Raw genomic sequence first — 27,831 nt, 5'->3', positions numbered from 1 at the left:
CTCATTGCAGATGTAGAAGTCAAGGCACAGAGACCTTATGTAACTTGGACAAGATTGTACAGCTCTAAGTGACATGCCAAGAATCAATCCTAGATAGTCTGTCGTTAAAGAGTTTGGGCTCTTAATTGGTATACTATTATCACATTAGACTAAAGCAGGGAAAACTAGAGGCTAAATTAAGGTGATACTAGAAGGAACAGAGAAAAAAATGCCAAATAATACTGCAAAGGGTCTGAGAGTTGTTTAGATACAGACAGGGAAGGCAGTGTTGTTTCTAGCTGAAGAAGTGAGCAGTAGACCATTGGGAATATGCCAGAGTTTGGTGAGAAGTTAAGACTATATATCTTCGGGAGTCACCTACATAAAAGTGGTAGTTGAATTCTTGAAGGTGAATAGAAAACATAGCAGAACACAAATATATTTAAGATCTGAAGTAATGGCTATATTTTAAGGATTGAGAAAAGGATGAATTATGTTTTTTAAAAGAGTATCATGTGAATCAAAGGATCAAACATTTAAAGAAGGGAGTGATCAGCTACATAGAAATCAATGAGGTCGGGGCGCCTGGGTGGCACAGCGGTTAATCGTCTGCCTTCGGCTCAGGGCGTGATCCCGGTGTTACCGGATCGAGTCCCACATCAGGCTCTTCCGCTATGAGCCTGCTTCTTCCTCTCTCACTCCCCCTGCTTGTGTTCCCTCTCTCGCTGGCTGTCTCTCTCTGTCGAATAAATAAATAAAATCTTTAAAAAAAAAAAAAGAAATCAATGAGGTGGAGGAGAGGCCATTGGAATTAACTTTTGGGAGATAGTTTTGGGGCTATTGTAAGAGCTGTAGAAGTAGAAATCAAATTACTGGAGCTTGTGGAAAAGATCCGTGGTGAAGACTTGATCACACCTGTGTTTCAATATGAAGCTAAGGAGGGATCTCACAGCTATACTGGGTTAGAATATTCTTTTTTTTTTTTTTTAAGATTTTATTTATTTATTTGACAGAGAGAGAGAGCAGCCAGCAAGAGAGGGAACACAAGCAGGGGGAGTGGGAGAGGAAGAAGCAGGCTCCCAGCGGAGGAGCCTGATGTGGGGTTCGATCCCAGAATGCCGGGATCACGCCCTGAGCCGAAGGCAGATGCTTAACAACTGAGCCACCCAGGCACCCCTGGGTTAGAATATTCTGATCACGTTTTCAAGGTGCCCTATGTCTGGATGCATATTTAACTGTGGTTTAAAACATCCTGTTTGCACCTCATTTGTTGGATTGATACTTGAATTGATTCAACCAACTGACCCACATACATATTTTTTGTTACGAATTTAAAGCTTGGATAAGCTTGGTCTTTCGTGGGAAAACAACATATTAGTATATTTCTATTATACAATTGTGTCTACTTTGGGGAAAGCTTTTGTTACTGTAGTTGCTTCTTGTCTACAAACTTAACTGATTTTGCAAGATTATAAGAGACTTAAAAATCTAACAAAATATTTTTCCTCTTTTAAAACTTCACTTTTGAAGATCTATCAGTGCTCTTAATATTTAAGATTTTAGCAAAAGAATAAATGAGGACACTGCATTTCCAGGTTTGGTTTTCAGATTAAGTATGTTTTCCTTTTGTTTTTTATTTCTTAGGAAAATTCTTTCTAGTAATGAGCACTGTAAAAATGTAAAAAATAGAAAGTGAAAGTCCTCATTTTTGTCATCCAGTGTTAATTACTGTTACCAATTGACATTTAACTTACCTCTTCAGAATTATTTGGAAAGCTATATTAAAATGTGATTTTGGTTTAATAACTGTGCTAGTTTCCTTAGGAAATCAGATGTATACAAGATAATTCATCCAGAGGCATTTATAACACAAAAAAATTGCAGATAATTTAAATATACATTAAGCAATTTGTTAAATTGATTCATGTAATAGCTGGAATACTATTCATTTTATTATTTTTTTTAAAGATTTATTATAAGTAAATAAATCTTTGAGAGAGAGTGGCAGGGGAAAGGGCAGAGAGAGAGAATCCCAAGCAGACTCCCTGCTGAATGCAGAGCCCATGGGTGGGGGGGGGGGCTCGATCCCACAACCCTGAGGTCATGACCTGAGCCTAAACCAAGAGTCAGCCACTTAACCGACTGAGCCACCCAGACACCCCTACTCATTCATTTTAAAAGATTTTTGAAATAATATTTGATGGCATGGGGAAATGTTTTATATTACTAGAAAAAAGTTACAAAACATAAATAATATCCCAATTTAAGTCATGTAAGTATGATTGCATAGGAAAAGAGTAGTTTATGTACCGAAAGGTTAACAGTGGTTATCATGGGTAGCTGGAGTTAAGAGTGACACTTTCATCTTTGTGCATTTCTTCATTTTTCCCATTATAATGGGCATGTATTGCTTTTATTTTTAAATTGCTTTTGTAAGAAATATTTTTGAAAGTTATTATTTTAAATTTTTCTAGTGTATACCTTTATATAGGTGATTCCCCAAGAACCTGTTTTTTCTTCCCCCACACAGTTAAGGAAAGCCTTTCTTGATGCCTAGTACTTATTTAGAGAGTATGATCAAAGCCACTCACTATGCAAATCAAAGATTCACTTATACCACTTATAAAATTAAATCTTCCAAGTTTTTCAGGGAATCTTTTTTCCCAGTAGTTAGCACCTCCCCTTTTTCCTATGGAAACAAACCATTTTTATTATCCCCAGGAATATGGTGATATTTACTTTCTTTGTTTATTGTGATACTTAATTGTAAATAATATGAAATGTGCCATTTTAACCATTTTTAAGTGTATGGTTCCGTAGCATTAAGTACATTCATTTTGTTCTGCAACCATCATCACTATCCATCTCCAGAATTTTTATGTTCCCAAACTGAAACTCTGTACCCATTAAATATCTCCCCATTCTTCCCTTCTCCTAGCACCTAACAACTACCTTTCTTTCTGTGTTTATGAATTTGACTACCCTGGACCCTCATATAAGAGGAAGCATACAATATTTGTCCTTTTGTAACTGACTTACTTTACTTAGCATAATGTCTTCAGGTTCATACTTGTTGTATCAGTGTGTTAAAATTTACTTCCTTTTCAAGGCTGTATAATATTCTGCTGTGAGTACCACAGTTTTTTAATCCATTCATCTATCAATGAACATTTAGATTGCATCTACCTTTGGCCATTATAAATAATGCTGCTGTGAATAGGAGTATACAGATGTCTGCTTTCATTTCTTTTGACTATATACCTAGAAGTAGGATTGCTGGATCATACGGTAATTCTGTGTTTAATTTTTTGAGGAATTGCCATATCATTTTCCATAGTGGCTGCACCATTTTACATTCCCACCAGCTATGTACAAGGGTTCCAGTTTCTCCACATCCTTGCCAACACTTATTTTCTCTTTTTTTAATAGCCATCCTGACAAGTGTGAAGTGACATCTCATTTGTGGGTTTGATTTTGTATTTCTCTATGCCTAGTTATGTTGGGCATCTTTTCATGTGTTTATTGGCCCTTTGTGTATATTCTTTGAAGAAATGTCTATTTAAGTCTTCTGCCCATTTTTTGTTTTTTGTTGTTAAAACATAGGAGTTCTTTATATATTATGGCTATCAATCCTTTGTCAGATACATGATTTGTAAATGCGTTCTATTACATGGGTTTCCATTTCACTGTGTGGATAGTGTCCTTGGCACGAAAGTTTGTAATTTTGATGAAGTCCAGCTTATCTATTTTTTCTTTCATCATCTGTGCTTTCAGTTTCATATCTAAGAAATCTTTGCCAAATCCAATGTAATGAAAGTTTTCCGCTATGCTTTCTTCTAAGAGTGTCTAAATTTTTAGCTTTGTATTCTCTTGTACATTTTTAAGGTTTCCCTTAAAGTGGTTTTGCTATCTAAGGTTTCCCCCATCCCCATTGGTTTAAATAGTTAGAAAGCAGATCATTTCAGTCATTCTTTAGTGTTGACATTAAAAAAATAAAACTATTGGATCAGTCTTTTTATCCACCGGAATTTAAAAACCATAGTTACTTGATACCTGTCTTGGAACATTAAAAACATAATACATAAACATGCTCCTTTAGCAATCAGAAATTTTATCTTGATTCTTTTTTTCCCTCTTTTAATTTGTATTTCCAATTCATGTAAGCCACAGCATTTTATCTTGGTCTATTTTTATACTTAAATGTAATTTATTAAGTATCCTTTCATACTTGTAAAACAAAATTTGAAAATTTTTACACTTTTTTGTGATCACAAGGCCCTAAGAAAATACAACTTACAATATTCAATTGATGCAAACAACAAAAGCATACTTATTTGATTAAAAATGATGAAACAGAAAGTAAGATTTCATTGGGATTTCATTTGATTGAAGTCCCCCCGCCCCATTGATCATACATCTGTGGAGGAACTTACTGCTGAAGACAGTGTTTGGCATCAGTTCCATTGTTTTTATAAATGTAAGCTCCGAGAAACATTGTTCATATAAATAAGTAGACAGTAATGAAAGGAGTTTAGCAGTGCCACTCAGTTTTCCTGGCTTATATGCCAAAAAACACTTGCCAAAATTATTTTTCATGGTCTCTTAGCTTGATTAGGTCTCCTTTCAATTTTGTTGAAAGCAGAGAATTAGAAACCACCTCACAAAGGAAAGGATTTGTTGCCGAGCTTTGTCATTCATTTCTTAACACCTAACCTTCGTGTTTTTCTTTGTTTGGCTTTAGGGAGGTTTTTAAGGCCTTGAGGCAGTCCACAAAAGTAAGATTAAGATTCAGAATGAGGCTGGTGATGGGTAGTAAGGAGGGCACGTATTGCATGGTGCACTGGGTGTTACACGCAACTAACAAATCATCAAACTTTACGTAAAAAACCAGGGATGTACTGTATGGTGACTAACATAATATAAAAAAAAAGATTCAGAATGAGTGAGAGAGATGACTTTCTTTTGTAAAATGAGAGAAAGGTAAATGAAAGAGGATGCCTTCTCAGGCAGATCAGTTTTAAGAAAAGGTACGTAGGGAAGTTAAAAATCTGGAAATAGATTCCCATAAAATTTTTCTTAGGAAGTCTTGTTATACTACACCTATCTAAGATGTAGGTGTTCATTTAAAAAATAATACACCTACCTAAAAGAGTAGATACTCCTTTTTCAAACATCCTTACATATAGGTACACTGACAGAAGTGATTAACAAGCCATATATATCACTCATGTTTTATGAAGTACCTGTCTAATTCTTTTTTTTTTTTAGATTCTATTTATTTATTTGACAGAGACAGCCAGCGAGAGAGGGAACACAGCAGGGGGAGTGGGAGAGGAAGAAGCAGGCTCCCAGCAGAGGAGCCTGATGTGGGGCTCGATCCCATAACGCCAGGATCACGCCCTGAGCCGAAGGCAGACGCTTAACCGCTGTGCCACCCAGGCGCCCCAGTACCTGTCTAATTCTTAACACAAATCCTTGTGGATTAAATATCCTTATTTTGCTTGTGAATCAGCGAAATATTCTGCTCAAAACAAAATGAAATGACTGTGTAAAGCCAGCCTAAGGGGGAGGGTATACTAATGTTGCAGGTTTTTTAAAATACTGCCTGTTTTTCTAAAATTATCGATTTTCAGAGTGGTACGGCATATAATTAGAGTTGGTAGGTACTTTTACCTTCTCTTTTTATGTGAAAGTAGCCTTTATATGATTTCAGAGAGATGTGTATGAACTTTTGAATACTTTATGACAGAACCTCTGTAGCTCATAAAGCAGCCACTAAAAGAAACTCTAGTCTAGTGAGCAGTAATAAAGTCACATAGAGCGCTGCGGTTTTACAGCAGGTTAACGTACATAAACAGTCTTCCAATTCAAGTGTTGCATCATCTGGGTGAAATTGTGAAATAGGTGGTAGTAACTCCTTTTATCATCCAAGCCCAAATTACACTTCTGGTGGCCCAGTTATTTTAAAGTTGCTGCCAGTGGTTGCCTGGCAGGCAATGGTTTGTGTATCTTTCTAATTTCTGTAGCCTTAAAATAAAGGAGTATTCAGTGTTATGAACTATTACAACTTTTTGTACAGTTGGGGGAAACTTTACTAGACCACTTGCTATGAAATAGAGCTATAAACCATCAATAAATCTTATATTATCTGTTTCATAGACATTGCTGACATGTGTTTATCATAAAATGATTATTTAGTTTAAATACTGTAGTTTCTTGGGAAGATACAGAATCATGCTGCACAAAAAGCAGTTGTTACAAACTTGTAATCAAAGAAAACTCTTAGAAGGAGTTTAACTTGGGAATTTTGATCACTTTCTCAATTTTTCTTGAAGGATGGGTCTTCAGTTAAAGAAGTTGAAACCTACCACCGGACACGTTCTTTAAGGTCTTTGAGAAAAAATGCACAGAATTCTTCAGATTCTAGTTTTGATAAGAATATGGAAATAACAGAGAAACACGCTAATGGAAGGCATTTTACAAGGTAAAACAAGATGGGTGAATGCTAATAATTTTAAAGTAATTTAGAATTTGTGTTTAATTTTTAAGTGTATTCTTGCCCAATCATCAAGATTCCAGGGTCACAAAATGTAATTTGAAATGAAAGTGCCACAAATGAATATTATTGAGTTAAAATTTTAATATGTACCCAGTTTGTTTTTATTTTCTTGTTCAAAGATAATATTTGTGATACGTGTGAGTGCAGCTGACAAAGTTGCTTGATAACTACTTATCTGTGTGACTTTGTGATTTTAACTTGCTTGTATGTGATCCTGCTTCATACTTAATACAAAGCCTTTATTCGAAATAGTAGTTACTTTTCTCATCACTTGCTATCAAGTATTCCATCAATTCTGAGTCATTTATGAATTTGTGTATTGGTGTGCTTCTAAAAGCAGTCTTCACGTAGGAAGTGGAACATGATTTTTTTTTTTACTTGTCTAAGAGGACTAGATGATTTGTACATATTCAAATTTCATTTCTCAAGAGCCCTGAGGTAGATGGCATGAATTCCATCTACTTTAATACTCAAGGAATTACTTTCAGTGAATTAAGTCGTTAGGTAATTCAGGGAACTTGAATTTGTTTGGTTTGGGGCAGATTTAAATCTAATTAGCTAAAAACCTTCACTTTTCCTCCCACTTTGGTGGGTCTGACATAAATGCGGGGGGTGCCAATTAGAATAAAATGTCTTTGATGAAGTCATTGCTTTATACATTAATTCTTCTCATATACATTAATTCTTCTCATAAAGAAATGTCTCATAGTAACTTATAAGACTAGAACCCTCCTACTCTTTTTTTTTTTTTTTAAGACTTATTTAAGTAATCTCTACACCCAGTGTGGGGCTCAAATCCATGACCTGAGATCAAGAGTCACACGCTCCACTGTCCAAGCCAGCCAAGCACCCCTAGGGTCCTCCTATTCTTAAGTAGACTTTGATTATTTTGTGTAACATATTTTCCAGATAAGTGATATCATGAACCTTTTAAGTTTGTTCTTTGTTAATATTATTTAAATAGTCTTTCATTATATATTTTTAAATTTGCATTATTTCATCCATTATTTATGGTATATTTACCTCTGTATTTCATGGGATCCAAGATAGTAGCAATTGAAACACTCATTGTTTTATATGAGACAGTAGAAAAGAAGAAAACACTGAAAGTTAAACTAAGACATTCCATCAATTTTAAAACATCCCAATTTCAGAAGATGTTAAAATGGAGGGAAATGTACAACTTACAGAATTGATGAAATACAATTTAAGCTATCCCAGTATTTCTGAAACTTGAAGTCTTTTTGGCGTGGAGAAAATGGCCTGTGGATTCTCTCTGAGAATTTTAAACTTTATTTCATGATCTGAAGGAAAAGTAAACATTCTGGATCATCTAAATTGCTACCTTCTAGAGAATAGTCATAAAATTTCAGGGCCTACATTGGTGTTTACAACTAAGTTGGCACCAGCCTAGTACTGCTTGAGTTAGATCAGGTTTATGTGATAAAAACTGAGTCTGACCTTGATACATAAATGCTTTGAAGAGGAAGCCATGGATGTGATGTCATGACATGCTGTTCAACTGAAGGTTTGGAGCACTTGAAATAAAGACAAGTGGATGAATTGAGTCATGATACACCACAAAAATGACGTACAACATACCAAACTCGAGAAACTGATAGCCATCTGTACCAATTTCACACAGCAAATGGCTATTTTATTTCAGCAAGACCTCCTATGTTAATATTTTTGTTAGTGGTTTTGTTGGTTTTATTTTATTTGCATAAAATGTAAATTAATTTCCCTCAGTTTGGCTTGTACATAGTCATAAAAAATTTAATGTTGGGGGGGTGCCTGTGTGGCTCATTCAGTTAAGCGTCCGACTCTTTTTTTTTTTTTTAAAGATTTTTTATTTATTTATTCGACAGAGATAGAGACAGCCAGCGAGAGAGGGAACACAAGCAGGGCGGGTGGGAGAGGAAGAAGCAGGCTCATAGCAGAGGAGCCCGATGTGGGTCTCGATCCCAGAACGCCGGGATCACGCCCTGAGCCGAAGGCAGACGCTTAACCGCTGTGCCACCCAGGCGCCCCAAGCGTCCGACTCTTGATTTCAGCTCAGGTCATGGTCTGTGGTCCTGGGATCTAAGCACCGCATCGGGCTCTGCACTCAGTAGGGAGTTTCCTTAAGGATTCTCTCCCTCTCCCTCTGACCTTATCCCTGCTCGCTCTCACATGCATTCTCTCTCTCAAATAAATAAATCTTTAAAAAAAAAAAAAAAAAAAAAGGAACTCTTAAGAATTTAATGTTGGAAGTCCTTAAAGTCTTTACCTTTAAAAGTATATGTACTTTACTCAAGTTTATGAAACATTGTGCTGCCCTTTATGTTCAAAAGCTATTAAAGGAATATATTAAAATAAGTGCTTTTTCAATCTAGATTTAAAGATGAGTGACTTGGTATTTTTAAATTTGATTCCTTTTAAAATATATTGAATTGCTGTCTTTTAAAAATTTTTTTTAAATTTTTATTTATGTTTATTAGAGAGAGAGGAAGGAGAAGAGGGAGAGGGAGAAAGAGGATCTTAAGTAGACTCCACACCCAGTGAGGAGCCTGACACAGGGCTGGATCTCACAACCCTGAGATCATGACCTGAGCTGAAATAAATAGTCAGATGCTTAACCAACTGATCCACCCGGGCATCTCTAAAATTGTTTTTAAATAACAACTTCATGGAGATATAATTCACATACCATAAGATTCATAATTTTAAAATGTATAATTCAGTGGTTTTAGAATATTCACAATATTGTGCTACCATCACTACAATCCAATTTCAGAACATTTTCATCACCCCAGAAAGAAACCCTGTTAGGTTACCTCCCACCTCCTTCTCCCTCCCCACTGGCCCCTTGGAAACCACTAATCTACTTTCCGTCTCTATGGATTTGCCTATTCTGAACACTTTATATAAATGGAATCATATTTATGGCCTTTTTTTTTTTTTAAGATTTTATTTATTTATTTGACAGAGAGACAGCCAGCGAGAGAGGGAACACAGGCAGGGGGAGTGGGAGAGGAAGAAGCAGGCTCCCAGCGGAGGAGCCTGATGTGGGGCTCGATCCCAGGACTCTGGGATCACGCCCTGAGCTGAAGGCAGACGCTTAACAACTAAGCCACCCAGGTGCCCCATATTTGTGGCCTTTTGTGTCTGGTTTCTTTCACTCAGTCTGATGTTTTGAAGGTTCATTTTATTGTAGTATCTGTCAGCACTTCATTCTTTTTTTGCTGAGTAAGATTCCGTTGCATCAATTTATCATGTTTTGTTTACTCATTAGTTGATGGACATTTGGATTGTTCTACTTTGAATGATACTGTGAACACTGGTGTTCAAATTTTATGTGGACATAGGGTTTTGATTGTATGGGAGTGTATACCTAGGAGCGAGTTGCTAGGTCAAATGGTAACTTAACATCGAGGAATTGCTGAATAGTTGGCTAAAGCAGCTGTTCCATTTTACATTCCCATTAGCAGCGTATGAGGGTTCCAATTTCTCCACATCCTCATCAACACTTGTCATAGTCGTTTTGGTTTTAGCCATTTTAGTGGGTGTGAAAGTATCTCTTTGTGGTTCTGATTTACATTTCCTTGATGGTTAATAGCATTGAATATTTTCATGTGCTTATTGGCCATTTCTATGTCTTCTGTGGAGATTATTAAAAAATAATCTGTGTATTCAGATCATTATTACAAAGACTTATTTTGCATAGTGATAGCATTAGGATCTGTTTGTATAAGACTTAGATAAACTGGCCCTCAATATTGTTGAATTTTGCTTTATGTAGTTTCCTGCTTCTTATCAGGGTGACCCTTTTTGCTGTTGCTAGTTTGCCTGACTGTAGTAAATATCTTTACTTACTTCCTTTCTGTGTCCCTCCATCCGTTTTGTTTTCTATCTGAGGTTCAAAGACCAGGAGGCCAAAACTGTGGGAATAATATAGAAAGATTTGAGCAACTGTACCTGAGGGCAGGATCTATATTTCCTTGGTTCTGGAGTTCCTAACTAGGGTCCAGTAATCATAGTTTTGAGGGGGCACATGAAACCTCTGAAATAATGTATAAACTTGTATGTGTGTATGCAGTTTTCTAGGTAGAAAAGATCCATAGCTTTTATCAGATTTGCTGAGGTTGACAAAAGTCCAGGCACCTGTTTTTATAGTTTCATTGGAACACAGCCATATCCATTCATTCTGCCTATGGCTGTTTTCCTGCTTTATTGTTAAAGTTTTTGTGGGACAAGAGACTGTATGACTCACAAACCTAATTATTTACTATCCAACTGTTTAAGGAAAAGTTTACCAACCCCTGAAGGGGAAAGGTGCTCCCATTCCCCTAAAGGCAAGAAGCAAAGAAAGAGAGGAAAGGAAGGAAAGAAGGAAGGGCAGAGAAAGGAAGGAAGGAAGGAAGGACGGACGGACATTGCTTTAATCATTGTGTGCCTAGCATTTAATAGGGCTCTTGTTTATAGAAGTGTAGACCTATATAGTATGGAGGGAGGAGCTCCTTTATGAGAAATGTTTATGAGGCTATGAACAAACTAGGCCTTGACCTGTGGATGGATTGCTCAAATGTTTTTATTTTGTTCTTGGTTCTTACCAAAAGAGATAATGAATTAACGATGACTTACATTGTTGTGAGAATGCATGATTGAACTCTTCTGGATAAGATGGTTCCATTTTATTTTAAAGTGTCACGTTTGAAATACCATGTGTGTATAACCAGCCCACTTGGAAATAGCTTGACATATAGGTTGATTAATAGATGTAGCTATCCAAGTATGGAAAATTGAGTTCCTAAAAATAAGTTAATGAGACCTACTGTTTTGTTTGCTCAATGGATTTTGGAAAAAAGATGAGGGGAGGGTACTTGTTTTTTTAAAACCTTGGAAAGTAATCTTTCCAATTTCGGTAGATACTGTTTGCCAGTTTGTAAGTGAGATATCTGATTCACAAATGGGACTGTGTCTGCATGTGAATGATAACGCATGTCATATAGAGATTGTAGACAGCAAATGTTTTTAGAAGGAAATTAGCATATTGCTAAGGGACATTAGTTCTGTTTTAGTTATAAATATTTCAAGGCTGTGGGGTCACTGTATTCCTGTGGTATAAAACACATTGTCTTTTTTTGCTCAATAATTACAGCTCAATTATACCTACTTAGGCTAAGGACATAATTTCTTGTTTTAAGTAAGAAACTTTGATTTAATTAATTCTGTTTGGCTATGAGTTAATACATATATTATTACATTTCACAACAGGGTTCTCAGGCTTTGTTTAGCCATAACTGATATAAGCATAGATATTCTAAAGCTTTTTATTTTTCAGTGTTATTTAGGCTTTTAGTTATCTATGAGTATTTACTGTGTAAGCTGATATACCTTTTTACGCTACTTTGTAGTATTATGAAGTATAGGATTTAAAATTATATCAATTATTTTGAATTATTTAATATATTTTTTTCATATAGGCAGTCAGCCAGACAGCAGGCTGATAAGAAAAAAGAAGAGTGCAAAGAAAGTAAGTAATGTTAAAGGCATTTCAGATTGAAAGCATGTAATTCATATTTTCTTTACAGATGTATTGAGGGACATACAATAAACTGTATATATTTCAAGTGTCCAATTTGTTTGGTTTTTCGTAAGTGTATGCTATGAGGCCACCACCACAATAAGATAGTGAAGATAGCTATCACTGCCAAAAACTTCCTCAGGCCTCTTTATAATCACTCCCCCAACTCCTCTCCAGGCCTTCCACGTACCAAGATTCCTGAGCAATCACCGATCTGCTTCTATCACTATAATTTAGTTTTCATTTTCTTGAGTTTTATGTAAATGAAATTATGCAGTTGCATTCTTTTCGTCTGGCTTCCTTTCTCTCAGCATAATTACTTTGAGTATCATCCACATTGTTGCATTTTCTTGCCAAGTATTCCATTACATGGATATACCACAGTCCCCCCCCCCAGTTTTTTTGTGCTATAATTGACATATAACATTATGCATGTTTAAAGTGTACAATAAATGTTGATTTGGTACAGTTATGTATTGCAAAATGATTACTATTATAGCTTTAGCTAACACCAGCATCATGTAACAGAATAACCATTTCTTTTTTGTGGTGAGAACATTTAAGGTCTTAGCCACTTTGAAGTGTATAATACAGTATTATTATCTATAATCTCTATGCTGTACATTAAATCCTCAGAATTTATTTGTCTTATAGCTGGAAATTTATATTATGACCAACTCTCCTTTTCCCTCACCTGCCAGTCCTTGGTAACTAACATCCTAGTCTCTGTTTCTATGAGTTGGCTTTTTTTAGATTCCACATTTAAATGATATTATACAATATTTGTCTTTCTCTGACTTCTTTCACTTAGTATAATGCCCTCAAGCTCCATCCATGTTATTGCAATAGCAGGATATTCTTCTTTATCGTGGCTGAGTAGTATTCTGTTGTGTATATATATTTTACATCTTCTTTATCCATTCATCCGTTTAGGGCCACTTAAGTTGTTTCCCATAATTTGTTTATTACTCTTTTGGTGGACATTTGGGTTGTTTCCAGTTTGGGACTATCACAAACCTGTCTTGAACATTTGTGTACAAATTTTTGTATTACATATCTTTGCTTTTCTCTGGAGAGCAGAATGGCTAGATCATATGGTAGGTATATGTTGTAACTTTATTTTTGTTTTCTATTATTTTTAAGAAAGGTAAGTAAGTTTAAGATACTATGACTTTGTTATATGAAGTGTAGCTATTCAGTTGTTCATTTTAGAATTATTTTATAAATGCCATTATTTAAAATCTTTCCTTTTTTTTTTTTTTTTTTGTTAAAGATTTTATTTATTTATTTGACAGAGATAGAGACAGCCAGCGAGAGAGGGAACACAAGCAGGGGGAGTGGGAGAGGAAGAAGCAGGCTCATAGCGGAGGAGCCTGATGTGGGGCTCGATCCCATAACGCCGGGATCATGCCCTGAGCCGAAGGCAGACGCTTAACCGCTGTGCCACCCAGGCGCCCCGTAAAATCTTTCCATTTTTGGACACCTGGGTGGCTCAGTCGGTTAAATGTCTGCCTTCGGCTCAGGTCGTGATCCCAAGGTCCTGGGATCGAGTCCCACATCAGGCTCCCTGTTCTGCACGGAGTCTGCTTCTCCCTCTGCCTCTCCCCCACTCGTTCTCTCGATCTCTCTCGCTCTCGTGCTCTCTCTTTCAAATAAATAAGTAAAATCTTTAAAAAATAAAATTAAAAAATAAAATAAAATCTTTCCATTTTTATGTATACATCTTGAAGACAAAGTGATTCCAGTTACTCGGTCGTTGAGGACTAGAAACATTGTTCAAACTAAAGAACACTTGCATGAAGAGAATGGTGATGTTGAAGTTCGGCGCAGTTGCAGGATTAGAAGTCGCTATAGTAGTGTGAACCAGTCTGTGCTGTTTGACAAACTTATAACAAAGTAAGTAAAAATTATTTGGATCAAGATGATTTAGCTGGCAAAACTTTTTGTTGGGGAGGGATCGTAAATTTCAACTAGCTTGACTATTTAATACATTCAGCTGTGTAAAGCATAAAGGAGAATGGTTAAGAGGGCTTTGTAATAGTTCTATATATGTATTTAAATTCTTGGAAAGAAATTTTAGAATATTTTTACACAAGTAAATCAATGCTTTGTATAGAGATATTTAAAATCCCAGCACTCAAAAAACACAATGGAAGAAAAATAAATTTTTTAAAAATGTACTACTCTTTTACAATTTTAGCTTATATTATGTCAATTTTCTTAAAGCACTGCCGAAGCTGTACTTCAGAAAATGGATGACATGAAGAAGATGCGTAGACAGCGAATGAGGGAACTTGAAGACTTGGGAGTGTTTAATGAAACAGAAGAAGTAAATATATCCTTCCTCAGTCCTGAAACTAGTGTAACATTTTGTGTCAACTACACTTCAGTAAAAAAGAATATGTATATATAGCTCCTTCCATTTAGGGGATGATTTAATGATCTCCAGTTTAACCTTTTTTCTATGGTACTGTCCATTTTTTGGTGAAATTATTCATCATTTTCAACATTTTTAAACTGTCCAGCATTTGTTTGATCAGTCACTAGTTATTGCTGTAGTTGTAAGAGTTTGTAGCTGTAAATATCTTCATTTTAAGCAGGATAGAAAGATCCTACTGAATTTTTTTAATATACTAAATGTTAATGGCTTTTGTTTAAACGTTTTTAGGAGAATCTCAATATGTACACAAGAGGAAAACAAAAAGGTATTCAAAGAACTGATGAGGAAACGACTGACAATCAAGAAGGCAGTGTGGGTTAGTCTTTTGTTCTACTTCTGGTTTTGAATTTCAGCGCTTTTTATTTAGGAGGAGATAGCTTTTTTATTCAGAAGTTGTCACATTTATGGTAGTTTGTGAAAGATCAAAGGATTGGTCATAATTGAAAAGTGAGAGCAGGGCAGAGCTTAAAAGGATAGTATGTCTTATTTGGAAGAGTACTTGAAATCAACAAATCTAAAGCAAATAAACCTGGTTTGCTTGCATAATACATCTGCAGACAACACATCTCTGCCTGTTAAAAGGTGATTAAAACTGAGTTTCACTCTTCTGTTTAGAAATTGCTACTGTAATTTATTAGAACTTCTCTTGAGTAAAACTGGTTTCTGAAATGCATTTTAAATATTTGGTGAGGGTGTTTCACATTTTCATAAGTAGATTATTTGAGTTACGCTCCATGTAACTCAGTGACAGCCAGAAGGGCTGGATGGAATTGAAAACTTAAATATGAGAGGCAAAAGCTAAGTGAGGAGATACTCTAATTTGTCAACATGTTAAATTAACTTGGAAACTTAAGTATAGTCACTTATATTAATAAAATTAGCAATACCATAAACTTTAGTTTGGTACTACTGACAGTAGCCTTTAAACTTCTTTCCCTACTTCCTTTTTTCCTTCCTCTAGTTATTTTTAATTCTACAATTTACTTCATTTTTTAAAATCTTCATTTAATGCTGCAAAAGAATTACAGATCATTTCTATGAACAATCTAGAAGTAAATAAATTTTTAGAGGAGGGTCTCTTTCACTCTCAATTTCAGTGTGTTAAAAATCGTTAACATTTTGGTCACTATCTTGAAAGTAAATGTTTCTTAACTGTAGAATCATCTGAAGAGGGTGAAGACCAAGAAGATGAAGATGATGGTGAAGATGAAGATGATGATGAAGATGATGAAGATGATGATGATGATGAAGATGAAGAGGATGGGGAAGAAGATAACCAGAAACGATATTATCTTAGACAAAGAAAAGCTACTGTGTACTACCAGGCTCCTCTAGAAAGTAAGTGCTATATATACTGTAATTATATTACCTTTATCTTTACTGCCTTTTCTCTATTCTTATTTTTCATGTTTTCATTTTACGGAATACTCATGGCTGTTGTCTTTCATAAACTATCCTAAGTGTGTAAGAAGTCATTTCTTCAAGAAAGTTAGATGTTAGCCTTGACCAAAGCAAATAATTTGGCTATTTTGAAGTTTTGTGTCTGTCTTTAATTATTTTAGATTTATTTATTTAGATTTTACAGCTTTCTACTTAGTTTATTTTGCCACTTTGTGTAATAAGACTGTTTTTGATTTATGTTAAAGTTGTGCCTCAGTACTTATGAGCATATATATGCAGGGCTGATAACCAGCTGTTATGCATCAGTATAATCATAATGGTTGTTTATGGCCAGTGTATGTTTTGGTTGGTTGGTATCTGTGCTATACATATTTTCAACAGCAACCCTGCAGATGTAAATGATTTAAAACGTGAACGGTAAAACAGTCTATAGTAGATACGTACTAGTATTTTCACGGAAGGCAGCACCTTTGTGAGTATTTAGATGAAGAGCAAAATTATCTTCATACATATTTATATATCACATACCTATAATTCTTCTTTTTAGAACCTCGTCACCAGAGAAAGCCCAACATATTTTATAGTGGCCCAGCTTCTCCTGCAAGACCAAGATATAGATTATCTTCTGCTGGACCAAGAAGTCCTTACTGTAAACGAATGAACAGGTTTGGTTCTCAAGTAGTGATTGATTTATGACAACATAATTATGGCTATGTTAGGGTAGGATTCTAGAGTCTTAGTATTGGGTGTATCCAAATAGAATTCTAGAAACATATATTTGGAAGAGTTAGCTCTATGCCTATAGTGCTCTTACCCTTACTACCACTGACTGGTTTTTGCTTTTGCTTCCGTTAATAGGAATTGTTAATAACTACCGTGGTAAGGTAGTTTATTCCATTGTTCCACACTTTAATAATAGAGGCTACCTTTGCTTCAGTGTTTACTGTATTTCTGTCTTGGTGTTAAGCATCTTACATAGACTGTTTCATTTAATCTTCACACATTGTTTGAGTGTAGGTGTAGTCTTGTCTTCACATAGTATCACAGACATATTTTCTCACAATGACAAACATACTAGGTTACATAACTTTCTAGATTTTTCATGATACCATCCTTTTCTAGATCTGTTTTTTTTTTTCCAGGTTTTATTTCCACTTTTAAAAAATTTGTTTCTCTCATATAGTAGGAAACCTTAATTTTCTTTGACCAAATTATTTGTAGGTTTTTTTCCCTTTCTACATCCTAAGATTTGTTGGTTGTCTGTCATATTTAAGTTCAAAGAGGTAATTCTTGTTATTTTCTCATTCTCCCAAGTAATAAAAGGTTTTCTGATTCATTAGAACTTTCTGGGTAATAGTAACATGATAGTAGTTCATGAATGGGAGAGCTTATTGAAGACCAAAGGCAAAAAAAAAAAAAAAAAGACATTGATATGGAAATGGTACTTTTTCCTAATATTAATTTGTTCAGAGGTAAGATTGATATCCTATGAGACTTCAATTATTCAAACAGTTCTTGGAAGTCTCCTCAAGAAGCACAGAAAGCAACACTTTTGTAGGTGCTGACAAATTCTTCTCTTCTAGGAAAAAAATGAAATACTACTTGTGTCCCTGGGTCTTTTAATTTCATTTTCAAAGTATCAAAAATCACACTAGATTTCCTGTTTTGTCATCCCTTTTCATACAACCAGAGCCCAGAAGGATAGAGGACCAGGAGGGCAACCTGTCAAGGCTGCCCAAGATGAATTGCACTTGAAAGGAGGCCACACTGTCATTACTTCTCATAGGCCCCTTAGAATATTGTTAAAGGGGCGCCTGGGTGGCGCAGTCCTTAAGCGTCTGCCTTCAGCTCAGGGCGTGATCCCGGCTTTATGGGATCGAGCCCCACATCAGGCTCCTCTGCTAGGAGCCTGCTTCTTCCTCTCCCACTCCCCCTGCTTGTGTTCCCTCTCTCGCTGGTTGTCTCTATCTCTGTTAAATAAATAAATAAAATCTTAAAAAAAAAATTATTAAGAATATAGTTAAAAACCAGTATATTGGTGGTGCAATCTAATGATCTTCAGAAAAGCAGGATAAGGTATAATGTTCCCTGGAGGGGCGCCTGGGTGGCACAGCGGTTAAGCGTCTACCTTCGGCTCAGAGCATGATCCCGGCGATCTGGGATCGAGCCCCACATCAGGCTCTTCTGCTATGAGCCTGCTTCTTCCTCTCCCACTCCCCCTGCTTGTGTTCCCTCTCTCACTGGCTGTCTCTATCTCTGTCGAATAAATAAATTAAAAAAAAAAAAAATCTTAAAAAAAAAAAAGGGTATAATGTTCCCTGGAATCCCCACCAAGCATAAGGCCCAGGGCAGCTGTCTTGGTTGCCTGACTTAAAGGACAAACCTCTGTTAGATCTAACAGAAGTAAAAGGCTGCACTTACTTTGAGATTTAGTTTCTTTTATCACTTTTAGTGGATAGATGTTTCTGGAAGTAACCTACTTAATGACTGACTGCCTCTGTAGTCACCACTTACAATGTATCTTGCAGCAGGTAGGAATTTTTTTTTTTTTTTTTTGCCCATTTAGTGCTCAAGTTCCCATATCTGGTTTACAGAGTCTATCCTTTATGGAAAGTGTCTCATAGCTCTTTGGGTACATGATTTTTTTTTTTTTCTACAATTATTTAACAAATGTTTGAGTACTACCATGTGCTAAACTAAGCACTATGGATATAAAAATGACCTGAGTCAAGATTCCTGCTCTTGGATCGCATTGACTAGTGGAAGATTCTGACACATTTATTTTTTATTTATATATTTTATTTAATTTTTGGGTATAGTTGACACATGATGTTACATGAGTTTCAATTATACAACATAGTGATTTAGCAACTGTATGTTATCCAGTGATCACCACAAGTGTAGCTACCATCTGCCACTATAACGCTATTAAAATTCTATTGACAATATTCCCTATGCTGTACCTTTAACTCCTGTAATTTAATCATTCCATTATTGGAAGCCTGTATCTCCCACTCCTGGTCACCCATTTTGCCCATCCCATCTCACAAACCCCTGTCTGGCAGCTTTCAGTTCTCTCTATTTATAGGTCTGATCTGCTTTATGTTTGTTTATACATTCTGACACACTTAAAGTATGAACTAAGAGATTTCAATTGTACCTTGAGTCACATTATTTGACAATGATTTTGGTTTTGATAGCTTTGTGAAGATTTTTGCTTTTTGATAACAGTTTTATTGAGATACAATTCACATACCATATAGTTCACCCATTTAAAGTGTACAGTTCAAGGACTTTTAGTATTTTCACAGTTGTGCAGCTATCACCACAATTTTAGAACATTTTTCTTGTCTCAGAAAGAAACCCTGTACTCTTTAGTTATCTCCAGTCCCTCTATCTCCCACCGCCTCAACCCTAAGCAACCAATAATCTATTTTCTGTCTCTCTAGATTTGCCTAGTCTGGGTATTTCATTATGTGCACTCTATTGTGAGTGTCTTCTTTCACTGGGGACATCATTTTCAAGGTTCATCCATGTTTAGCTTGTAGCATGTACCAGTACTTCATTCTTTTTTATTACCAAATAAGATTCCATTGTATAAATATACCATACTTTGTTTCTCTGTTTATCAGTTGATGGACATTTGGGTTGTTTCTACTTTTTGGCTACCATGAACATTTGTGAACAACTTTTTGTGTGGACTTATGTTTTCACTTCTCTTCAGTATGTACCTCGATGTGAAATTGCTAGATCAAATGCTAACTGTATTTACTGTTTCAAGGAATTGTCAGATTATTTTCCAGAATGGCTGCTTTCTTTTACATCCCCACAAGCAATGTAAGAGAGTTCCAATTTCTCCACATCCTAACACTTACTACTATCTGACCTTTTGAATGTAGCCCTTTAAACCTTTTTTTTTTTTTTTTTTTTTGGTAACACTCTTGCCAAGGCTATGTAAACATCTCTTTCCCTTTAACAACCTTAACGGTAATTTTGCTCAGCCTTTTTCCTTTTTCTTGAAGAGACCAGCTTCTGTTTATAGTTCATGTCCTACTTCACCAACTTAGGCATAGAAACAAAACACACATCTAAAGAATCGTTTGAACATTGTTCTTAGCATCCATGGTCCAGAAACCTTGCACCCGCAGTGCAAGATCTTCTAAGAGTCTTTCAGTGTACTTATGCCGAGTTCAGGAATGCTGCCTTTAAGCAGGATTTTCTTTCTTATGACTGCTAACCTCTACTCATCTAAGGTTTATTCTTTAGCTTCAGTCTGCAGTTTTTGGAACAAGCCTAGTCCCTCTGAACATGAAGGTAACATAATAGTACAATTGCTTCACCAGTATTCCAGAGTATTCCTTACCTTTTGTCGAGGTGCTGGAACTGGCAGCTCTGGACACTGGTTAGACTCACAGTGCTGATCCAGTGCTTATCCTTGCCAAAAGTTCAGATGTTTTTAAAAAGCCAAGTGGAAAAAAATGAGTGAATGTGGATATGTGTGTTTAGAATCTTTTTAAAACTGAAATAATGGCCTTTCTACAGTATAATTATGAAGAACCTGGACCCATGACTAGGACCGCCTGGGTTGCAAGCCCAGCTCTTCTTCTTATTAGTGACCTTTAGCAAGTTACTTACTTGTGTCAGTGTTTTGACCCATAGAATGAGGAGGACGATATTATCTATCTCACGGTATTATGAGAATTAGATGAGTTAATACACGTAAAGCATTTAAGATACTATCTGGCATTGAGTGCTGTATGTTTTTGTTATTATAACTATAATGCTTAAAAATCCTACTTCGCAAATCAAATGGAAAATGTACGTCAGTCCACAGGTTTTGTTGTTTGCTTATAACTCTTTTTGGTTTGTGAAACCAACAACTGGAAATCACCAGTGTATATAGAATGTGGATTTTTGGAATAGAAAGACAACGGTTTAAATTCTGACACAGATCATTGGCTAACTCTTACATTTTGAGCAAGTTGTTTAAACTGTGAGCCAGGCACATTGGTCCCAACTCTAAATGAACATGCCAGTATGTACTTGTCCAAAGTTTAATTAAGATTAAATGAGATAATATGTCTACTACCTGGTATGAGAAGCACTTAATAATTGTTAATCCTTTTTATTAATTGTGAGTTGGGCTTAATTATGTGAATACATACTGAATTCACACACAGCTATGTGAATTATGTGCTTACAAGTTAGAGTCTTTTAGTAATATTAATGGGAATATTAAATAAATTTGTCTTTCATATAAAATTGCAGACTCGTGCTCAGCAGTTTTACTTTCAGGCTGATCCCAAAAACAGTCTTGGGCATGTTTGGGGAAGTGGACAGTAGAGGATCACTTTCTCATTTGTATCTGTGTTTCCATAACCCCTATCCAAAGCCCTCAGGGCCATTTGTGTTTTGAATTCAGGTTGGAGGGCAAGGGGGAGTCACAGAGGTAATGTGCAACATTAACATCTCTAGGAGTGTCTGAGCCAGTAATGCCTAGTCAGATGTGTTCTATAGAAGAACATATGAATAATCACAGTAAGTGGGACAAATGAATTGCCTTTATGACATTTCAGATCCTGCTACGTAAGTAGTGGAAAAACTTGTTTTCCAAGTATAAGATTCTGGACCTACATTATGCAGATAATAGATTGTGAACCTTTTATATTTTTGTAAATACCTACTTACTATGATTGTATTCTAACCCAGGAAAAGCTCTAGACCCTGAGCCAATAGAATGATTAAAGGTTTTCCCAGCTAGATTCTTTGTCTTTCCTGTGGGTCTTTTGCAACAATGCAAAGGTAGAAGTGATTTAAAATTTTTTTCAATATTTGTAGCATTTGGCGTCCTATTTAATACTACCAGCTAGCCTAAGAATTTGATTATATTTTTATTCCTTTTCTGTAAGTGAGGCTTATATGGATTAGGTAACTCATCCACATTTACACAGCTGTTAAGTGGCAGTTGTGAATTTACAGTTGATGATATACTGTAGATAAAAGGCCATCTTATTTCTCACTGTTTCCTAGTATTTTTAACTTTTTGGTCCTTTCTGGTTTACATAAGAACTCTCGTGTTCTCCTTTTAAGGTTGACATTTCAAAAGGTGATTCCCTTCCAAATGTGAAATTATATATAGTATAATCTTGAAAATACTTTCTGAAATTACAGTCCCAAAGAGTCTAATACCCTCTTTTCCCCACCTTTCTCTTTGAGGATAACTGATTTATATCAAGAGTAAGAAGTCATTCTGCCTGGACCATGCCCTATCATAATGAACGTATGATTGTCAGCTCTACCACAGCCTCCTGCCTATCTTTTTTTTCCCTTCCTCTCAGTTATCCAAGTCTTTTATTCCTTTCAAAAGATTCAACAAAGCCTACTTCATTGGTTCAGCAAATGTATTAATTTTATGATAAACTTTTTTGAATCCTTAGGTATTTCTGATGTTTGCATCTTACGCCTCTGGTTTTCCTGCCCTCCTTCGTCATGATTTCAGTTTTCCTCTTTACTTTAGGCGAAGGCATGCAATCCACAGTAGTGACTCTACTTCATCTTCCTCTTCCGAAGATGAACAACAATTTGAGAGGCGAAGAAAAAGGAGCCGTAATAGAGCTATCAACAGGTAAGTGTCATACTGATGCCTTTTAAAAACTACAAGCTATATTTTTTAAGTGGTGAGAAGGCTGAATAATTTGGGAATCGGTACAGCTTGGCCAAATTTAAGAATGACGTAAGAGGTTAATGTATAAACCAGAATGCCATCTTGTTTGAAATACCTATATTTGAAACTAGTAATAGATTAGATAACATTTCCTTACACAACCATGGTATAGCTCAAAATGGTGCTCGGTAAACACTGACTTGAGGAAATAAATTTTTTTCACTTCAAATATATTTTTTCTGTCTATAATAATTTAATGGTACATTCTTATTGTAGAACTCTTTAGGAAAGCTAAGGAGTTTACTCATTTTATAACTCTTTGTGGTATAAGTTCATCTAAGTTCATAAGTTCATATGTAACTTCGTAGCAAGGATTATTCCCATTTTACAGATGTAGGTGGGTGAGTGAAAAATGCAGTGCTTGAATCCTAATAAAATAATATTTTTATAGAGTAGAAAACAATGTTTGATGAAACAATTAGAACATAATAATTGAAGGGGTATGCAAACCAACCATTCTTTGTATCCTAAGCTCTATTCCTTTATAACATTAGATCTGCCCTAATGTGGTAGTCACTAGTTACATGTGGCTATTAGGCACTTGAAATATAGCTAATATGAATTGAGAAATATTTAAATTTTTATTAAAAAAATATACTCTTGGGACACCTGGGTGGCTCAGTCGTTAAGCATCTGCCTTCGGCTCAGGGCGTGATCCCAGAGTCCTGGGATCAAGCCCCACATCAGGCTCCTCTGCTGGGAGCCTGCTTCTTCCTCTCCCACTCTCCCTGCTTGTGTTCCCTCTCTCACTGGCTGTCTCTCTCTGTCAAGTAAGTAAATAAAATCTTTAAAATATATATATATATAATTTCAAAGACTTAGTACAAGAGATAATGTAAAATATCTCAATTTTGTAAATATTTATTTTGCATATTGAAATGGTATGTTTTAGATAAGTAAAATATACTGTTAAAATTAGTTTTACTTTTTTGTTTAGTGTGTCTAATACAAAATTTTAAATTACATTTTGATTTGCATTTCATTTCTGTTGGCAGCAATGAGTTAGGTCAGCCACAACCTGTATTATTTAGACTTACTTGGATTTTTCTTTGCCTTCATTCCTAGAAATGTGCATCTAATCCCCTGGATTTTATAGCATGCAGTTAAAGCCACAATTGAAAACGTGTCCATCTCAGATTTCACAGTGTAAATTCCTTGCAGAGCCTGGGGCTAGCGGCGCTCAGTGAGGGGTGGGGGGGCCTGGAGTGCTTTTACTTGTGTTCAGCTGCAGCATCTTTCTTGCTTAGGTGCTCCAACATCAGTGTCTTAGCCTCTAGCAGGAGCAGTTTGCATTCTCCATCTATAAAACAAGCAGGTTCTTCTAGGTGTATTCTGTGTAATCTACCATAACTGTTTTTGAAAGTAGTCAGGAAAGCAGTGATTCATTCTTGCTTGAGAGGAATGATGTGGATCCAAATGCTTGGTAGACTGAATGTTTTGCTGAGAGGTATTGTAGCAGAGTTGTTGCAGGGCTGGGTTGGTTTGAGTCCTGGATGCGCCACTCGGTGTGACTTTGGGCATTTTAATTAACCTTTTTATGCCTCAGTTTTCTTTTAAGATGGGGGACATAATAATGCCTACTCCATAAGACTGTTAAGAGGACTTAATGAATTATTACATGTAAAACCACCTAAAACAGCCTGGCAAATAGTAAATACTCTGTGTATGTTAAGCACAGTCATTATAAAGTATATTGTTACAGACCGGATTCCCAAAGATGAATTACTTTATGGTGCTGTGGTATCTTGAACACTGGTATTTCATTTGACTGTATATCTTTAATAATAAAACTTCAGCGATAAGTATTTCTAACACTGAAATTCTCAACCTATGAAGAAAATGAGGAAGTTGAAATACATAATTTCACAATGGCTGTGATTGAAATTAAACCTTTTTTTTAAATTTTAAGAAAAATGTCCATATTCTAACATGGAATTTGGGGGAGAAAAGTGAACTGATGGGGTGTTTTTAAAAATCTTTTCTAAATAGGTGCCTCCCGCTAAATTTTCGAAAAGATGAATTAAAAGGAATTTATAAAGATAGAATGAAGATTGGAGCAAGTCTTGCGGATGTTGATCCAATGCAACTAGATTCTTCAGTGAGTACTGTCTTGAAATGTATGCTTGAACTGTTTGCTTTAGTTTACTTTTAAAATTAAACCAATTTTCTTTAAATCAGACACTTTTTACAGCCTGTTTTTTTCTTTTTTTCAAATCTTCAGGCTACAACTAAAATGCAGTTACTCATTTGACTGTGTATGGGTTGAGTATAGTTTAGGGATGGAATGACATTTTAACTTTGACTCCAAATCTGAGAATGTCTGCATTTCCCTTCCATTATTAGGTACGATTTGATAGCATTGGTGGCCTATCTAATCATATTGCAGCTCTAAAAGAGATGGTGGTGTTTCCATTACTTTATCCAGAAGTCTTTGAAAAATTCAGAATTCAACCTCCAAGGTAATTTAATTGTACATTTTATTTTAGCCCAAATCTAGGCTATGCTACTCTTGTCCAGAAAGATAACACTTCTCTGTTGACAGTTTTCAGGCCTGCAGTAATTTATTATGCTTTCCTGGGTACATTGAGTATTTTTACTTTCTTAATGTTTTCCTTGAAAAATGGTTTTGAAATTGATTCTCTATGAAGAGAAAAATAATTTCCAAGGCTTTTCATACATTTGGTGAAATTCTTCCCATACATATTCTTTACTTTTTTCTTTCACTTTTATAATTTAGTTTCAGATTTATACCAAAGTAATACATGTACATAATTTTAAAAGTCACATTGTAGTATAAGTCTTACAAAGGAGAAAATGATAGTCCCTTCTCTACTCTTCTTCCTCCCACTTTCCAGAGCCAACTACTTTCAACTCCTGTTTACCTATTTAAATACATACTTAAATGATATGCTTATACTATGATTTTGGTCTGTTTTAAACAGAATCTATTGACTTCTAACATGAACAGGCTCTTTTGCTTTCCCTACCCTCCATATATAATTTTTTTCCTGTCCTCATATGCTCCTGGTAGCTTCTTTATGCACATACAAAATTGTTGAACCAATTTTCAGTGTGTGCTTCATGATTATGTAAATATTTCTTACAGCTGAGCCATATATAGTATATTATGACTACATTTTCTCTCGTTTACAACTCTGCTCTTTCCCCTCAGCTTTTTTAATACTGTTTGCCTGTGGGTGGTTTTTTTTATGTTTGTTGTTCTTTAGGGTTTTTTTGTAATTAGTTTTATATGTACTTTTCAGTTCTTGCACAGAGTTTTTGTTAGAGATAAAATTCTACAGTACAGTTAAACATATCAAATAATTTATTGACGACTCCTTATTTTTCTAGACACATCTTGGAGCTTTGTTCTCTTGCTTCCATCCAGACTAGTTATTCTTAGTCTTGAAGCACAACTAAGCTTTGGGACTTCTTATCGCAATCAGTGGGATTTCCTTTATCTTTCAGTGCTAGATTCCCTGCTTTGTGAAATCAACTAAGACTTTTTTCTTTTTTTAAGATTTTTTTTTTTTTTAATTTTTAAGTAATCTCCATGCCCAGCATGGGGCTTGAACCCACAACCCTGAGACCAAGAGTCTCATGCTCCACTGACTGAGCTAGCCAGGTGCCCCTAAGACCTTTTTTTACAGCTGTGTTTTGATGGAGTATATTCTAGCAATATCCTAAGAATAGTGCATGGGAGGTTATTTTTATTTTCTTTCTGAGAATGGTCATGGAACCACAGTCTGTAGATGTGTCTTTTTCCCCTCCTGCTTTCGTTGTGCTATGCCTTTACCATGTGGAAAAATGTCCTTTGATTTCTGGGAAGGTTTTTTTGTATCACTTCTTCAGTAATTTTTCCACTCCATTTTTTCTTTTCCCTCAATTCACGTCAATTGAATGTTGGACTTTCTAGATTAATCTACATTTTTTTCTTGTTTTCATTTCTTTTGATCTTTTTTCCTTAAGTGTCTGGTGGGGTTTTCCTTAAGTGTCTAGTGATCCTTGGCTCTCTGTTAATATTTAATGGTGAAGCTTTTTTTTTTTTTTAGATTTATTTGAGAGCAAGAGTACGCACAAAGGCGTGTACAGGGACAGAGGGAGAGGATCTCCAGCAGACTGTGCTGAGTACCCCCATGGTGCTTCATCTCACATGACTTGAGCCAAAATCAAGAGTCAGTTGTTCAGCCAACTGAACCGCACAAGTGCCCCAAGAACGGAGCATGTTTTTAAAAGCTCACTTATAGAGCTTGTTAATTTGTAGGCCTCACCTTAGGGTGATTGGTGGGTGGTGATTCTTTTTACCAGAAGTCCTCAAAGTCAGTATCTAGGCATGTTTTTCCCCACAGAGACAAATCCCCCAGTTTTTTGTTTGAAGCTTATGAGCCTTGGCTGCCAGCATTTTAGCAGTAGGCTTGAGCAAGGGTTAGTAGTCTACACTGTTCAGCATGGAGTTTTTAACTTAATTTCTGCAGCATCTCGTCTTGTCCTGTACCAGAAAGTAAATTATCCAAGCAATTTGCCTGTACAGAGTAGTGAAGGGGTGGTCTCACTGTTTTTTTAATAATGTGTTATTCCATCCTCCTCAATTTTTAACCCAGCCCTTCTCTCCTTCCTTGCTATGTGTTACCTCTAAATTTCAAGAGGTTTTGAAAATGAGCTTTTTTTTTTTTTTTTTTTTTTTTGAGAAAGAGAGGAAGCTGTGGGGGGAGCAGTGCAGAGGGAGAGGAAGAGGGAGACTCTTAAGCAGTCTCCATGCCCAGCATCGAGCCCGAGATCTCACGACCCTGAGATCTTGACCTGAGCCAAAATCCAGAGTCAGACACTCAACTGACTGAGCCACCCAGGCACCCCACAAATTAGCTTTCTTATTGGGGACTACTTTATTTTATTTTGTTTTGTTTTGTTTTATTTTATTTTATTTTATTCTATATATTATGTTCAATTAGCCAGCATATAGTACATCATTAGTTTTTGATGTAGTGTTCAGTGATTCATTATTTGCTTATAACACCCAGTACTCATCACATCACATGCCCTCCTTAATACGCATCACCCAGTTACCCCATCCATGCACCCCCGCCCCCCCCCCACTTCTGTAACCCTCAGCTTTGTTCCAGAGTCTCTCATGGTTTGTCTTCCTTTCTGGTTTCTTCCCATTC

At 35.8% G+C, this 27,831-nt stretch overlaps 1 protein-coding gene across 2 annotated transcripts in view; it reads left to right on the top strand.

Annotated features, from left to right (window-relative positions):
• ATAD2 (ATPase family AAA domain containing 2) overlaps positions 1 to 27,831 on the top strand; it is a 61,653-nt gene that overhangs the window by 5,129 nt on the left and 28,693 nt on the right. For both annotated transcript variants that reach the window (XM_026495469.4, XM_026495467.4), the window contains exons 2-11: positions 6,315 to 6,463; positions 12,004 to 12,053; positions 13,835 to 14,000; positions 14,331 to 14,433; positions 14,773 to 14,860; positions 15,703 to 15,882; positions 16,493 to 16,610; positions 22,463 to 22,570; positions 24,659 to 24,767; positions 25,013 to 25,128. In XM_026495469.4, the coding sequence (XP_026351254.1) occupies positions 6,315 to 6,463; positions 12,004 to 12,053; positions 13,835 to 14,000; positions 14,331 to 14,433; positions 14,773 to 14,860; positions 15,703 to 15,882; positions 16,493 to 16,610; positions 22,463 to 22,570; positions 24,659 to 24,767; positions 25,013 to 25,128 (1,187 nt within the window). The remainder of the gene's footprint in view (positions 1 to 6,314; positions 6,464 to 12,003; positions 12,054 to 13,834; positions 14,001 to 14,330; positions 14,434 to 14,772; positions 14,861 to 15,702; positions 15,883 to 16,492; positions 16,611 to 22,462; positions 22,571 to 24,658; positions 24,768 to 25,012; positions 25,129 to 27,831) is intronic.

This window comes from Ursus arctos, unplaced genomic scaffold (genome assembly GCF_023065955.2).
Source record: "Ursus arctos isolate Adak ecotype North America unplaced genomic scaffold, UrsArc2.0 scaffold_6, whole genome shotgun sequence".
Classification (NCBI taxonomy): domain Eukaryota; kingdom Metazoa; phylum Chordata; class Mammalia; order Carnivora; family Ursidae; genus Ursus; species Ursus arctos.
The sequence above is the reverse complement of the archived record's forward strand: the minus strand, read 5'-3'. Positions and strand labels throughout refer to the sequence as shown.